This window comes from Perognathus longimembris, chromosome 20, assembly GCF_023159225.1.
Source record: "Perognathus longimembris pacificus isolate PPM17 chromosome 20, ASM2315922v1, whole genome shotgun sequence".
Classification (NCBI taxonomy): domain Eukaryota; kingdom Metazoa; phylum Chordata; class Mammalia; order Rodentia; family Heteromyidae; genus Perognathus; species Perognathus longimembris.
In genome coordinates, this window is record NC_063180.1 from 36,945,746 (window position 1) to 36,961,907 (window position 16,162).

Here is a 16,162-nt window from a genome sequence, read left to right on the forward strand (position 1 = left end):
AACAAGCCTCAGGATGCCCAAACTTGCTGCCTTTGCTCCTGCTCTTTCCCTGATTGCCCGCCTTTAATCTGCAGTGCCACGGCTTCTTGGAAGCCTATGTGATCTTCACCACCAGACACCCCTCTTCTGTTCCCCGGGGCACATTCCTGTCTTTCCACAGAAGTACTCAGAAAGCTGTGCTTTCTTCGCATTCATCTGCACACAGTATCCATTTCTTCTACTCCTCTCTGACTTTCCACCTTTTTAAAAAAAACCATTATGTATTAGTTATACAAAGGGATTTCACTGTAATGTTTTCGCAGATACATATAATGTATTTTGATCACTTCTACCTCCTGCCGCTCTGTCTTCTCCTTCCCTCCCCATTTTAAAGGCAATTTTGAATGGGATTCATCCTTCTCTTTTTACAGGTGCTCCCCAGTCCTTCTCTCCCTCTTCTGGTGCCCTCCACAGCAGACCTCCTGCTGGGACCTCTGTAATAATGGCCTGGTTACAGTCAAGTCAGTTCTAGCTCTGCATAAATTAATTAGTGTTCCCTCTTGGCTTTCTCCTCTATGCCTGTTGCCTGCTCAGTCTGGCAAAGAAAAACCCACCATAGCCCACCAAAACATGTAGGTATACTTAAGCAGCCAGCATATTCAAGAGCTACCAACTTGCCTAAGAAAAAGTGCTTGCTGATCCAAGAGATTTCCAAACACGGTCTACTGGGAGGGAGGGGGAGAACACCAGGGAGAAATTCACTTTCAATTTTAATACAGCCACCTGTGGCCATCCTCTCAGAACCCTGGTGTTGGGGCAGTCTCCATGGATTTGCAACAAGAACGAAGATTTTTCTACAGATTCAGTGCTCCAAAGTGGGGAGGACAAGGCACTCTTTCGAGAGAGGGAATGAAGAGCTGTTCTCTCTCTCTCTCTTATCAGATGATGGAATTTTAAGAATTTAAGACTGGTCCACAGTCAGGCTGAGAAAAACTTAGGATGTTGTAAGGAAATCCTAATGCCATAACTTTATCCAACTGGGGCAGAGAAATCAGAAAGGATGACTTTTCCCATGACCTTCCCACCTCTTCCCCCCCTCCTCCCAAATGAATTTCCAATTCTCTTTAGAGGGACTTCACTCCTTAATTTTATTTCAAAGTATTAGGCTTAAAAGCAGGGCAAGAGCTCTATTTAAAAGAGGAAATGTGCAAAGAAATGAACCAGCTGAACAAAGGTACACGTGGGTTAACAGCTGGGACAGACCCGTGTGTGCAGCAAGCACCAGCTGTTACCCTGTGGTGAAAAGCTCACTGCTGCTTTAAAACCCCATCACACAGCCTGTCTCGGCAGAAGTCAAAAAATTCCACCCAGGAGTGTAGATCCAATAAGCTAATCAATAGAAACAATTTTGGGAATCAAGACTTTCTTCACGACAAAACCACCTTTACACTCCAGTCTCTTAGGTTCCAATATTATTTATTTACTTTTTTTTTTTTTTTGCCAGTCTTGGGGATTGAACTCAGGACCTGAGCACTGTCCCTGGCTTCTTTTTGCTCAAGGCTGGCACTCTACCACTTGAGCCATAGCGCCACTTCTGGCTCTTTCTTTCTTTCTTTTTTTTTTTTTTCCTTGGCCAGTCCTGGGGCTTGGACTCAGGGCCTGAGCACTGTCCCTGGCTTCTTTTTTTGCTCAAGGCTAGCACTCTGCCACTTGAGCCACAGTGCCACTTCTGGCCATTTTCTGTGTATGTGGTGCTGGGGAATTGAACCCAGGGCTTCATGTATACGAGGCAAGCACTCTTACCACTAGGCCATATTCCCAGCTCCAGGTTCCCATATTTTAATTGAGGGGATGGTTTTGACAGTGGAGCACAACATCTTGAGGCAGACAAGGGTCATGTGATAAGGACTCCATCAGGAGTTAAGCATGTGAGTTTGACTACTGTCACTCCTGGCAGGAAGAGCCTACCCCAAGGGTGCTTACTACCTCGCAGGCTCGCTTAGACTTGCCATCCCAGACTGAAGCATCTGGGTCCAGAATGAAAACATCTGTTTCCCCAAACAGCATCATCCTGAGCAGGGAGAACCAGGGCCTTATACAATGCCCTGCCCTGGGCAGTCGGCCACCACCAGTCAAGCAGGGGTCATTCCATGGCTTTTTCCATTCTACTTAAGAAGGAAGGTCTCTTACCTTGGTTCCACACTTTTACAAGCAGGTCACTTAGGCTGTAATTCATGCTCAGGGAATGGACGGGGAACACTTACCCTTCCAGCTGCTCCTCCCCTAGAATATGGCGAAGGTTTTTGAGGAAAGACAAGGAGACCAAGGCGTGGGAATGGCGGATCTTCACGTAACCTGTCACCACCTCAATGAGCCCCATGAAAGTCTCCAGCTCCGAAGCAATGTTATCTATAATGAAGCGGGGGACTAGGTCACAAAGTACTCCCTTGGTGTGGCAGGGGGACACATTTGGGAGTGCCATCATCAGATATGGAGAATATTTCTGTGACAGGTGTTGTTCTGGGGGAGCCCAGAGCCACGTTCAGGATCCCAGCCTAGGGCCAAGCGTCCTGACCCACCCCCAGTCATAAAAATACCCCTCTTTAGCTTTGACTTTCAACAATAATCCTGGGTCAAGGCCTTTGAGGCAAGGGAAAACATGTTTCCAGGAGACTCCCGTCCTGCAGTTCCCAGGCTGATTAACAGAATGTAAAATCATAAATACCAGACTCACAATTAGCTAAGGCTGACAGATCTAGGGACTGCCTTTTAATATGCTCTGTCAACAAAGCGCTGCCTCCACAGCAAAGGGCCTGGCCGAACAAATGTTTTCCCAGTCTCATTATGAACAGCCTTTGCTCTTCCCAAGACACTGGGATCCAGAGCCTGTGCTGGTGGCTCACGCCTATCATCTTAGCTACTTAGAAGGCTACTTCTGAGGACCAAGGCTCAAAGGCAGCCCAAGGCAGAGGTTCTTATCTCTGATTAACCAGAAAAACGACAGCAACAACCAAAAAACTAGAAAAAGTAGAGGTGTAGCTCAAGCGGTAGAGCACCAGTTTTGAGTTTAAAAAAAAAAAAAAAAAAAAAGCAAGCCAAGTGAGAGTATGAGGCCTTGAGTTCAAGCCCCTGTATTGGCACCATAACAAAACATTTAAAATATTATTTATTGGGACAAATCCTAGGAAATAGAGATATGGTGTCTGGGGCTTTTTTTGGTTGTTGATGTTGGTGTTTGTTCTTTTTTGTGTCTTTTGCGGGGGGCGAGGGATGTGTAGGCATGGAAAGAGAAAGGATGAACAAATGCAGGCATGGTACTCAGTAAGCACCATGTAGAAAATGAACTATGCAGCTTGCAAGCAGGGACAGGAGCGGAAAACTAGGGGAAGGAGAGGGGTGACACCGTCCAAAAAGAAACGCATTCATGACTTGACTTTTGAAACAGTTTAACCCCTCTGTACAACACCTTAGTAATAACAATAAAAATTATATATTTAAAACATTGCCCTCCAAGAGAACTCCTTGGGATTCCTCTTTGGATGGATGAAGATTCACAACTTCCTTTCACTTTGTTTACTTTAAAAAAATTTTTTAAATGTTTAGCAATAAAAAAACCCAACTCTTCCCTTTGTTCAGTCTCCTCAACATATCCAAGGAAGCCAAACTCTGGACTTGAAGTTGTATGGAGATGGAGCTGGCTGAATTATGCCTCTCATCCATCCAGTCTCCTCTGGGGTTCGAATGTGCTGGTGATATATCTCTCTTGGGAAGAAAGTGACGAATGGAAAAATGAGAGATGACCTTTCTTCTTTTTTTTTTTTTTTTGGCCAGTCCTGGGCCTTGGACTCAGGGCCTGAGCACTGTCCCTGGCTTCTTCCTGCTCAAGGCTAGCCCTCTGCCACCTGAGCCACAGCGCCCCTTCTGGCCGTTTTCCATATATGTGGTGCTGGGGAATCGAACCGAGAGCTTCATGTGTAGGAGGCAAGCACTCTTGCCACTAGGCCATATTCCCAGCCCTACAAGATGACCTTTCTTGTAGAAGGAAATCCTGTGACAATGGCTAAAACAAAGATTGCCTTTCAACTGGCTTTGTTTTGCTTTTAAATCTCTGAGTGAAACTCAAAGGAGAGACGTACTATGATAGCTGATACTGTATCTTTAAGCCCCTTTCCTACTTGTGACTCAAGAGACAGGATGGGGGCAGGATGGGAGAGGCGAGGGAAGCATCAACCAAAGTTCACCAAAAGTAGACTCAGCCATTTGTCCAGTGGGGGTAGAATACTTACTGCCCCGTCGGATATTAATGAGCAGATTTCCCCGAAAGATGGTACATCCTTGAAGCAGCTGAGCAGAAGTAACAGAGTCGATTGTTTTTGTCTTCTTTTCTTCCTCGCCACAGACTTTGGGGCAAGGACCTTCGCAGGGGATGCAGTACATGCTGTGGAATCACAAACAAACAGAATTAAGTTCTCCTGTTTGCATGAGAAAAATAAATAAAACTTTTAAGCCAGAAGTTGCATTTTATAGCATGCATGACCAAATGCAGCCATTTAGAAGTGTCCAGGGCTCACAAGGAAGCTATCTTGACCTCAAGCCCACCCAGGCCAAACCACTCTTAGTTGTCACCAAAAGGGGAAAGTGCCTACAAAGGAAATGACATGTCTTGCGTACTTCCAGATGAAACATGTGATCCATCGTAGGAAGCATGTGTGGACCATAGGCTGCCAGCTGGGTCCATGTGGGAGACAGACTGACAGGAAGGAAGCTCTGGGGGATGGAACTGGAGGAGAGTGGAGTTGCTCTGATGTCATGGCCTTCGCCTGCACAGCAGAGGGCTGGCTGGGACAGTCAGAAGGGGCTGCGGAAGAAACAGTGTCTTTGCCTTTCATTAACCAGGGTCTGATTTCCCTGCAGTCTGTGTCACTGCAAAGCTCCATGAGAGATTCCCAAAAGGCATCTGTACAGCACAGACCCGTCATTTTCTTGCAAAAGCACAACTGAAAATTATTTCTTGACAGTATTTTTGCAGAAACGTGTAAATTGATCCAAAATTTTTTGTTTGTTTTGTATTTTTTTGCTGCACATACAATCAAAGCAAGGACTTGCCATTATTTTGTAATGAGCTCTTATTTCAAAATGCTATCTCCAGCCTGGCACAAACGACCAAGAAAGTCAGGGAAAAGTCAGGCTGGCCATTCTTCCTGCTTACCTACCATTATTTAGGAAGGAGTGGGCAAAATGCTAATCCAGCAGCTGGATCTTTGGGATTGTATCTGTCTATAAGAATCAGGATCAGGAAGGCAGGTCATTTGCCAAAGAAGATAAACAAGAATCTTATGGGAATTAGGTTTAATACAACAGTAAGCTGGAAAAACCATTAGATATGCAGAATGGTTCTCAAACAGTCTTGCGAAAAACTTATGAAGAAAGAACAATTAAGAAAAAACAGTGGAAGTTATAGGTGTTTTCATTAAAGTCCCCCTTCCGCCCTTCTTACCCAAGGAAAAGATACCTTTTTGTTTTTGTGCTAGTGCTGGGGCTTGAACTCAGGGGTTGGGTGTTCTCTACCATCTGAGCCACAGCTCCAATTCCAACTTTTTAGTGGTTAGTTTGGAGAAAAGAGTCTCATGGAATTTTCTGCCCCAGCTGGCCTTGAACCACGATCCTCAGATCTCAGCCTCCTGAGTAGCTAGGTATGAGCCACCAGCACCCGGCTAGATGTGGGGTTTTGTTTAAACATAATTCCCCTGACATCTTCCTATTTCACATTTGGAGAATGGGGTCAAGGTTTTCAAAATATTCTGCAGTACTACCAAAGAAGTAGGACAAGAAGATCCTCTTTTTGCTAAGATTACATTCAACATTTTATGTTCTAACATAAGGAGTGGCTTTCTTTCAGCACTTTCTTACTTTTCTTCTGGTCTTCTTTTTAAAAATTTACCTACATACCATATAATCCCTCCCATGCTCTCTGTTTCCTAAAAGTTATTATTTTGAAATTTCGACTGTGCAGAAATTTGCAAGCACAAGGCAGAGAGACCCAAACACCTTCCATCCACTTTCGTCCAATGGTGGCTACCTCTTCCACAGGTAATGCAACATCCAAACCAGGAAATGAATATCGGTGTGTGTCTGAAGTCCTATGTCAAGTTTCCACTTGTGCCATTCTCCCCACTACAGTCACAATACAGAGTGTTTCCAGCACCACAAAGATCTATGGAGTCACCCATTCTGTTAGTCACTCCCTGTGACACTGTCGCTAACTCCAATCTCTTTTCCATCATGATGATTTTGTCATTTTGAGAATGCTGTATAAATGGAATCATGCAGTATGACACTGGCTTTCTTCACACAGTACAATGTCCTTGAGACCCAATCAAGGTGCTGTGTATTTCAGAGGCTTGTTCCTTTTTACTACCCAGTAATATTCCAATGAGTGCTTTGTTTCACCATTTACTTTTATTTATTTATTTTTTTGAGTGGGTAGGGTGAGCAGTGCTTAGGATTGAACCCAGGACCTCAAGCACGCTAGGCAAGGACTCTATTACTCCATTCTACTTGATTTTGTTTTTGAGATGGGGTCTCACTATGCTTAGGTTAGTATTGAATTTGTGATCCTCTTGTTTCTGCCTTCTGAGGAGCTGGGGTTATAAGTGTGAACCCCTAAATCTAGTACCATTTGCCTGTTCTAGAACCCCTAAGGTATGCCCAGGTTCTGGCTATTACACATAAAGCTGATATGAGCAACTTGTGAATATTTCTTTGTGTGGACACATGTTTTCATTTCCCTGAGATACGTGTTTAGGGTCAGCTCTGTGGCACTGTGGAGCTGGGTATGTTCATTTCTCTTCCTCTTTTATTCAAGTGTAATATTGTTTTTGAACCACATACATTCCTTTGTGAAAGCATCTAGGAATCATGTAACACTAAAAGAAAAAAAAAGTTTTTGCAACGAAGTGCCTTTATTATCTACATATAGACTAAGCTTCCTCAAATTCATTCAGGTATCTCAAGTGCCTAAATAATATTTTTAAAAGTGAGCATTCAATAGGCTTCAAAAGGCCAAGTGGAGCATTTGTTATTTCTTGATGCTGTTTTATTTTGGACTGGAAAAGGTAGACCTGTCTTTTTGGATAGCCCGGGTCAGAACTTAAACAATGGGCTGGGAAAACAATAGCTCAAGTGTTTAGGAATTCACCACAGGGGGACGTAAAATAAATAAAACACAACAACAACAGTACTGAAAACGTACAATATTCTCCGTCTGCCCACTGCTGTGACCCAACACTTCCAAGCAGCCTAAGAAACGGTTATCTGCAGATCAAAGCTGACACCAGGCTGGGTCATGGACCAGCTGTCCCTGCCCTGTCCCCATCAGTCCATGACCACTTCTCCCCTGTCCTCATCCCTCCCTCCCCATCCCTATCCCCTGACTTGGGGAGGCCTAGGCTGGTCCCCAGGCCTGTGGCAAGCCTTGCCTGCCCTGGGGCGCGCCCTCCCGGGCCTGGGGCGCACCCTGCCAGCCTGCCCATCCAGATCCAGACCTCTGAGAGCCGTTTCGGATGAAGCCGGAGGGGCACTCCTGCATGCACTCGCCGTCGTGGATGACGAAGCCCTCGGAGTCTCCGCTCTCCGCGTTGGGGATGTTGGCACAGGCGTCTCGGTCCACGCAGCGCCAGCCCTCGAACTTGTAGGTGTCGGGCGGGCAGTCGGGCACACACTCGCCCTTGTGGAAGTAATGCCGGCAGGCCACGCAGGCCGTGGCGTTGTCGGGCGCCGTGCAGCTGCCCAGGCACTCGGCGTGGCAGCACTCGTTGTTCTCCGTGCACGCCCGCTTCCCGCACGCGCTGGGGCACACTGTGGAGACACAGAGATGGGGGTGCGGTGAGATGATGGGGGTACTGGACCCGCTCGGAGTAGAAGGTCACAACCTTCCAGGAAACCCTCAGGAGGAGAATCAGCACCCCTGAAAGCCCCACCGAAGGGTGTCCAGTCCCTTAGGGGCTTCTTGTGCCAGGCTGAAGGAGGCCATTCGTTTCCAATGACCTCCATCCCTCCCTGTTCTCATCTGTAAAATGGGGTGGTGGGCCTGGAGGCAGGGGAACAGGAGGAGACAACCCAGTTCACGGGAACTTAAAAAGAAAAAGGCACAATGGCTGGATGCTGGCGCTCACCCCTGAAACCCTCACTAACCAGGAAGCTGAGATCCCAGGGCCGGGGCGTGTAGCCAGACCTACCAGACAAGGAGAGATTCTATTAGTCACCAAAAAGCGAGAAATGGAGCTGTGGTTCAAGTGGTAGAGTGCCAGCTCTGGGCAAAATAGAGACAACTCTTAGGCCCTGAGTGTGTGTGTACTCACACACCGACAGATACACACACATGGTACAATGCTCTTTGCATTTCATCTATGGTTTACGCACTGGGGTCTGCTTCAAGATCCCCCCTCAATTCCAAAAACCACCTACAGAACAATTTCATATCTATATGGTTATATATCATCTCTATATTCCTATTTACATAGATATGTGTATATATCAATATAGGTATATAGATGCCTATGTATGTACATCTACATATGTACATCAATGTAGGTATGTATATAGATGCCTACGTATGTATGTACATCAATGCAGGTATACAAGTGCCTATGTATGTATATCTAATATATGTGTATCCATATAGGTATATGGATTTCTATGTTTTCCTATCCATACACAGCAATGGTAAGGTTTAAAGGAGAAATGGGACACAAAAAGAAGTTAATTAATATACCAAAGCAACTCTAACGATATACATTGTGCTGATAGTTACACCAGCTTGGTTCGTCCTCTTGAGAGTCAAGGCTGTGTTCTCAGAATGTGGTTGAGGGCTGGGAACTGAAACCTGGGAGATAGAGGCTCAGAGACAAGCGGACAGCTGTGCTCTCCTACTGAAAAGGCAGCCATCCCTAGCCTTTCTGTAGAGAAACACTTCTTTATTCTGAACACCATTCAGCCACAATGAGGACTGATGAGGCCACTCAGGTTTACAACTTTCCCAGAGCCTGTATCTGGTCCTGTCACCCCAAATAAGCACTTGAGGCTCTTCTCTATGCAACCCTACCCATAAGATCATCAGCAAGTCAGCAGGTCGGCTGGCAGGAGACCAGGAACCAAGACACAGAGTGGGTGATCAGGCGACAGGATTGTAGAGACCATCTCCTCTAAGCACCCACCCGCTCTGATGAGGTGAAACTCAGGCCCACCAGCCACCACACCCACTGTTCACCCTAGCCAGATGAGTTGGCCTTGATTTCCCTAACAATGCTGTCATGGTCACACACCACTGTGAGTCTTACTTTCATAAATAAAATATAAATCAACACAATGTGAAATCTGGTTCACATTATACGTGCCCTACCTCCCCCCACCATTGGAGAACAATACAAAATTATTTACATCTGTATATTTTTGACTCTGACATGCAATTTTGAGTGTGAAGATTTTATTAGTATTTTTTTCTTATGAAAACACGCGCGCAACAGACGTCAGAGATTACAGATAAGAGAAAAAGAATATAAAGAACATGATGTAACTCCTTTGAACAATGAACTGACAGTTTAACAAAATTAATACTAGGAAGTGGAAATGTTTTATCTAAGAGGGGCGAGACTTAAGGGAACAGGAGAGACAAATGGAGAGGGGAAGGGTAGGCAAATACAGTCGTAACACACTCAATGTAGCTCTCTGAAAATAGAAGTGGGTAACTTAAGGGGATGGGTGGGGTTGGGAGAGATGTGAAAAACAAAAACAGAATTAACATCGATCAAGATGCAGTATACTCATAATTCAACATGGTGACTGAAACCCCTTTGTACAACTACATAGGGATTAAACAAACAAAAACCAGATCATGAAAGTCTATCAGCCTCTTTATCATTAATACCTTTACTAGAACCTTCCAATATATTTGCGGGGGGGGGGGGGCTGGGGGGGAGGATATTGGTACTGGGGCTTGAGCTCAGAGCCTGGGCACCATCCCTTAGCTTTTTCCACTCAAGGCTAGCATTCTACCAGCTGAGCCGCAGCTCTACCTCTGACAGTTTTCTGGTTAACTGGAGATAGGAATCTCAAGGACTTTCCTGTCTGGGCTGGCTATGAACCATGATCCTCATATCTTAGCCTCCTAACTAGCTAAGATAGTAACCAGCTTGTCAAGAGTCTTTCTTAAGCCATTCATGGAAATAGAGATATGGTTAGGGGGTCACAGTGAGAGGCCATCCCCAGGCAAAAACTGGAGACCTATCTGAAGAATAACCTAAAAGCAAAAAATACTTGAGGCATGGTTCAAGGGTCAGAACATTTTTTTTAGCCAGCACAAAGCCCTGAATTTAAATTCTAGTACTACAAAACAAAAAGAAAAGAAAAGAAAAAGATAGCGTGAGATAAAAGATTAAAAAAAAAAAAACAACAACCAAAAACCCCTGGGTCCTCCTGACTGTGGAAATCACTAGGACAATGTTGAACAGCTTAGAACTAGAGTTCTTTAGGTTCAAGAGAGAGAAAGTTTTGTCTGTTGTGTGTAGCTGCCCTTATCTCAAGTGAGACAACCTTAAGTGAAGGAACCTGTTGGTCCATGTCATTCCAGGTGACAGGGCCTCTGCCCTATCTTCAATAATGTGGAGTTAACTATGTGACCACACAGAAGAAAGAGGAAAGAAGAAGAAGAGAAAGGGGAGGAGGAAGAAGGAGGAAGAGGACAAGGAAGAAGAAAAATAATAATAGGTTAGCTGGGTGCCAGTGGCTCACATCTGTAATCTTAGCTACTCAGGAGGCTGAGAGCTGAGGATCATGGTTTGAAGTCAGCCCAGACAGACAACTACGCAAGACTCTTATCTCCATTTAACCACCCAAAACCTGGAGATGGAGATGTGGCTCTAGCGGTAGAGTGCTAACCTTGCGTGAAAAAAGCTAAGGGACAGACAGCACCTAGGCCTTGCGTTCAAGTCATAATAAAATAAAATAATAAATACAATTTAATAATAAAATAGCTTTAGAAATGATGCTAACAGCCTCTCTCCCCGGCACACCACAACCTGTGAGCCGCTCTTTGGCCATCCAACACCATCACCCTTTATAGCTGTAAGGAAAAGAAAACCGATTAGGCAACCCACTGTCACCGCCATGACTAAGAGCCCCCTTTCCTCACCATGTAAAGAAAGAGCTATGAAAATGATGAGCAACAGGCATTAAGATCAAACAGCTATTCACTCAGTAGTAAAAACTCCAGAGCATTTAAAGGAATAGGAAATCTCCCAGTGCACTTACTTGTAATCAGCTGGGTTACCCCACAATGAGCATGTACCTGTTAGGTAGGTTTGACACTTCCACTATTCTAGAAATAAGCATGTCTAAGGCGGGGGTCCTATGAGCCCACCCAAAAAGGCAGGCTGGTAGGGGAGGGGAGAGTTAGCTTTGTTGCCTAGTGATGAGGGGCTTCCAAATGAATTTTAGTAAAGTTTAAAGCAGGTTAAGATCTATCTTTCCTCTCTCTCTCTCTCTTTCTCTGCTGGTCCTGGGGCTTGAACTCAGGGTCTGGGTGCTGTCCCTGAGATTCTTTGTGCTCAAGGCTAACACTCTACCACTTGAGCCACAGCGCCACTTTCTGGCTTTCTTTCTGGGGTAGTCTCATAGGGACTTTTCTGCCTGGGCTGGCTTCAAACCGTAATCTTTAGATCTCAGCCTCCTGAGTAGCGAGGATGACAGGTGTGAGCCATTGGTGCCCGGCAAGATCGCTTTCTTTTAAGATGGAACAATTCTTCTTTATAGGATGCCAAATCCATGGGTCCCTATAGGTTACTGATACACACATACACACACACGCACACACACACCAGATACCTGGCAGGTGGACAGAAATGGGATGGGAACCAGAGGAGACTGAAGAGCACTGGCTTGTTTGCTAGAGGACGATCTACATCAAGACTCCTCAGTCCAGGCTGCTCTCAAGAAAGCACACTTCAAGAGGATTCCATGAAGCAGGCCCCTGAAGATAAGGAAGTTTGGGATTACAGAGTCCTGGAGCCTAGAACCAGCCCCAGAACCCTGCCGTAAATTTTGCCTCATCTCAATGTATATAAATATTATTAGTGCTCAGGACTATTAAGGGATTTCTCGAAAAGCCCTGGGCAGTATGTCTCGCCAGCAGATGGATGGTTGTTCCACCTGAGTGCCAAAACTTAAAAAAAAAATTAGTACAGTAACCAAATTTCCAATTATGGCACCAGGGGGGTGAGGAAGTGAAGCTCTTCACACAGAGTAACATTAAAAGCATGTTAGCTTTGAAAAAACAAGAAGTGAAATGGAAGGTGCTATCAACTAACAAAGGTACATTGGGAAATGCAAATTGATTTTGCTGAGGACAGTTCTCTATCCCTTGGAATTCTAAAATGACCAACAGTTCTAAATAAGCAAAACAACCAAACAAAAAACCCATACAAATACCTATCAAAACCACTGGAAAAGAGAAGGATGAGTTCCACATCAACCACTAAGAGAGCTAGTTCAGGGTATGGTTACATAACAGGAAGCTGCATTTGAAATCTCAGACCCTTCATGGGGGGGGGGGGGAACAAAGACCAATCACACACATATATCAGGATTTAATCTCTCCCTCCCCAGAGTCCTTGTTGTTCCTTTTTTAAATATTTGATTGTGCTCCTGCCAGTAAACTATTTAATGATCTTGAGCTCAGAAAACGTTTGTTTTTTGTTTTTAAAGCAAGTTCTCTACTAGAAGCCTTGCCCTCTTTACAAGGAACCATAAAACCCAAATGGGAGCCACTTAGCCATACAACTTTTTACAGTGCAAACAATTTTAATCCAAATGATTTCTAAAGGACAGCGCAGGTATGTGGATATTCAGAATATAAAATGCTTCAGGGGCAACTTGATTATTCTGTAGCAGTTCCATTTAGCTAGTATGCTTTTTTTAATAGGAACAAAGAACTAGGCATCAAAATCAGCTGCTATGTTAGTTACCTGGGATCATGAACTTGAACCTCCAAAGGAAAAGTTCATGTGGCAACTTCTGTGTTACACACTCACAAAAGAAAAATCACACTAGTAACACTGCTCTTCTGAATGCCAAAAGAAACCACCTTCTCCTCTGGAGGGAACATGGCCTCAGAGGAACTAGATCCAGAAGACTCACCATTTTGGGTTAGGATCCAAAGATTATTCAGTTTCCTTGTCTGAACCGAAACAAAATGTGTTCCATCAAAGGCTGAGGCAGAAGCCTCAGATGCATGTAGTATATTAGCTCTCAAATCAGGGGAAGGTGGGACCTCACTGTTTATAACCTGGTTAACACAGTGGTCCTGAAAGCCCCTACCTTCCCCAGGGGGCACAGAGAACTTGCCCCTTGCAAGCTTTGGGCTTTGAAGGGGTTTCAAGGCTCTCTCTCTCTCTCTCTCTCTCTCTCTCTCTCTCTCTCTCTCTCTCTCTCACTAGGGCTTGAACTCAGGGTCTGGGCAATGGTCACTTAGCTTTTTCACTCCAGGCTGATGCTCTACCACTTGAGTCCCACCTCCACTTCTGGGTTTGGTAGTTGATTAAAGAATCTCACAGGCTTTCCTGCTTGGGTTGGCTTTGAACTACAATCCTCAGATCTTAAACTTCCTGAGTAGTTAGGCCAGTACTGCCGAGCAATAACTCCTAAATGTCTCCTACATGAATGCACTTATATCAGAGAGTCTGAACATGAAATTGTGTATTCATGAACAGTTAATGTTCATGAAGTTACTTCCCATAGGCCTAACAACACCTTAAGCATCTCATTTAATCCTTTTAACACTACCCCAGGGTCACAATCACCATTCTTATCTGTAGAGGACCAAATTGGAGGCACTGAGACTAAATCATTCATGTAAGGACACACAGCTGTTGAGCTACAACAACAACAACAACAACAACAACAACAACAACCGGGCTTCAAATCTATATTAGACTGCCTTCACGGCCTCTTCATCCCAACCTCCTAGGGAGGCCAGGGCAGTTCCTCCTGTGGTAGTCTTCTCTTTACACAAGCATACACTGGGAAGAAAATCGCAAGTCCCCCCCAACCCCTTCCCCAGGCACCAAACCTACAGAGCCAGTGCTCAGGTGATGGCAGGGGACAGATAATATGTTCCCCCTCTGCCCTCTATTTATTGAGTTGCAGCAAAGGGAAGCCTCAAGGACATTCTCCCCACCCAAATCAGCAAGGCTGTGTCTTGTCAGGTATCCACAAGGATCTCTGCTATGCTGTGATACAGAAGAGATGCTCTGCCCTTGGAAAGTGCATGCTGGTTGTGGAATATCCTATGACACCAATGTCACTACAGAGCAGAGACTGTGCTATCAAGGAACCAGACCAATGAGACCCTGAAGACTCGGTGACCCGCAGAGCTAGTTCCACCCAAACAAATCTTATTAATGATATTAGATGATGAGCGTTTATTCTCTGCATCAATTCATACAGAAAAATGGAGTTCTATGTGGCCTTCCCCACTTGGTTGAAGAAGGCTCACAGAAAGAGCTGATTCTTACAGTCCAGAAGAGTGGATCACCTGAGGAATGCATGTGTGGACATTTCACTAATAAGCAAAATGACCAGTTGCCTACTGACCATGCCCACAGGATCATTAAAATCTCAGAAACCAGTAAGCCATGCTAGGCAAGAACGGGAAAAAAACAAGGAAACAGATGCTGTAAACAGGGCAGAAACCAAGTTGTAAAGAGCATCATGATTAAACAGAGATTCAGAAAACTAAGAGAAACTACCAGCCTGAAAGACTCAATGCAGGAAAATTCAATGGAAACAAAGGCTGAGGAGCAGGAGGGGGGCCAGAGTCCCCCTGGCTGAGTGCTCGTCTTGGTTACTGTGGGCTGGATGATTTTATTTCTTCCTTTGCACATTTAAATACTAGCATTAGTCAACGATCAGTGGTTCAGACTTGTAGTGCTAGGTATTCAGGAGACTGAGATTTGAGGATCACAGTTTGAAGTCAGCACGGGAAGGAAAAGTGAGACTCAAGTTGCTAATTGACTAGAAAAAAGCTGGAAGTAGAGCTGTGGCTCAATGGTAAAGTGCCAGCCCTGAGTGAGAAAGTTAAGGGATAGCACCCAGGTCCTAAATTCAAGCCCCATGACTAAGACAAAAGAAATAAAAAATAATCAAAGACAAAGACAAAGGATGGCCGAGATGGAGGTCAGGTGGCGAATGGCTGTATGCAAGATACAGTGTCTCTCTCACACAGCTCACGCCCTCTGCCTCTACATCTTGTGAGGTTTCTTCAAAAGAAACAAGAAATCTCTGCAGAGCAGTGACTTTCCTGTAGCTCTCTAGAACAGTGGCATGGGCCCATGAAGACACACTTATAACCACTGTCACCAATGCCTAAATGGACAGGGTGGGGGGAAAAAGGAAAATACTCCTTTTCACTCACTAAAAACTACTCCAAGTTATTTTAAACATGGGACTGTTTGTCTAGTCCTTATAAGTTTATGAAGCTCACACTGTTCCTCCATGACTAATGGCAGAAGAATGAGGAGAGTCTCCTATATTTATCACTGGTCTGCTTGTTATGCTTCCAGCCCTATTTCCACTCTCTGTCACTGTACACAGAGCTATGTGAGGTATTGAGGGCTCCTAAATGTTGCTCATTTCCTAACAAGGCAGACCTGGGGCCCACAAGGACCCACTGGGGGCTGTGTTGACCAAGTAGAGGCCAGGCTTAGAGGGGGAAGCCTCTAGCCTCTGCATTGGCTGCATCTGTTTCAATGGGTATTAAAGCCAATAGTGGGCAATTATATACCCTACTGCTACCATAAACCTACATGTGTGGCCATTTTAGGTTTACTTGCTAAATAAAGGGCTCAGGATACAGCAACTTCTAGGACTAAACCATGCTTCCTAAATAAACTTAAAAAAATGAAATCTCTAAACTAGCTAAGTAACCACCGCCCTCCCCCCCCCCCCCCAAATCCCAAGCCTAAATCTTTTCTCCAAAAGTCTATTCCACTATTCTGGATTCAAATAACCTGACAATAAACACCTACAATAGCTTAAAAAGAACTATCTTTGTTTTTCTTCTTCAAAGGAATAAGCCATGTAGTAACTTCCTTGAAACTCATGTCAATGCAACTGCTGTTTCTGGGACTCC

At 44.8% G+C, this 16,162-nt stretch overlaps 1 protein-coding gene across 2 annotated transcripts in view; it reads right to left on the reverse strand.

The window, feature by feature from the left end:
* The window catches only part of Igf1r (insulin like growth factor 1 receptor), a 224,827-nt gene that overhangs the window by 43,307 nt on the left and 165,358 nt on the right, over nucleotides 1–16,162 (reverse strand). For both annotated transcript variants that reach the window (XM_048369547.1, XM_048369548.1), the window contains exons 3-5: nucleotides 7,524–7,836; nucleotides 4,266–4,417; nucleotides 2,244–2,388 (exon numbers count right to left, since the gene is read on the reverse strand). In XM_048369547.1, coding sequence (XP_048225504.1) covers nucleotides 2,244–2,388; nucleotides 4,266–4,417; nucleotides 7,524–7,836 — 610 coding nt within the window. The remainder of the gene's footprint in view (nucleotides 1–2,243; nucleotides 2,389–4,265; nucleotides 4,418–7,523; nucleotides 7,837–16,162) is intronic.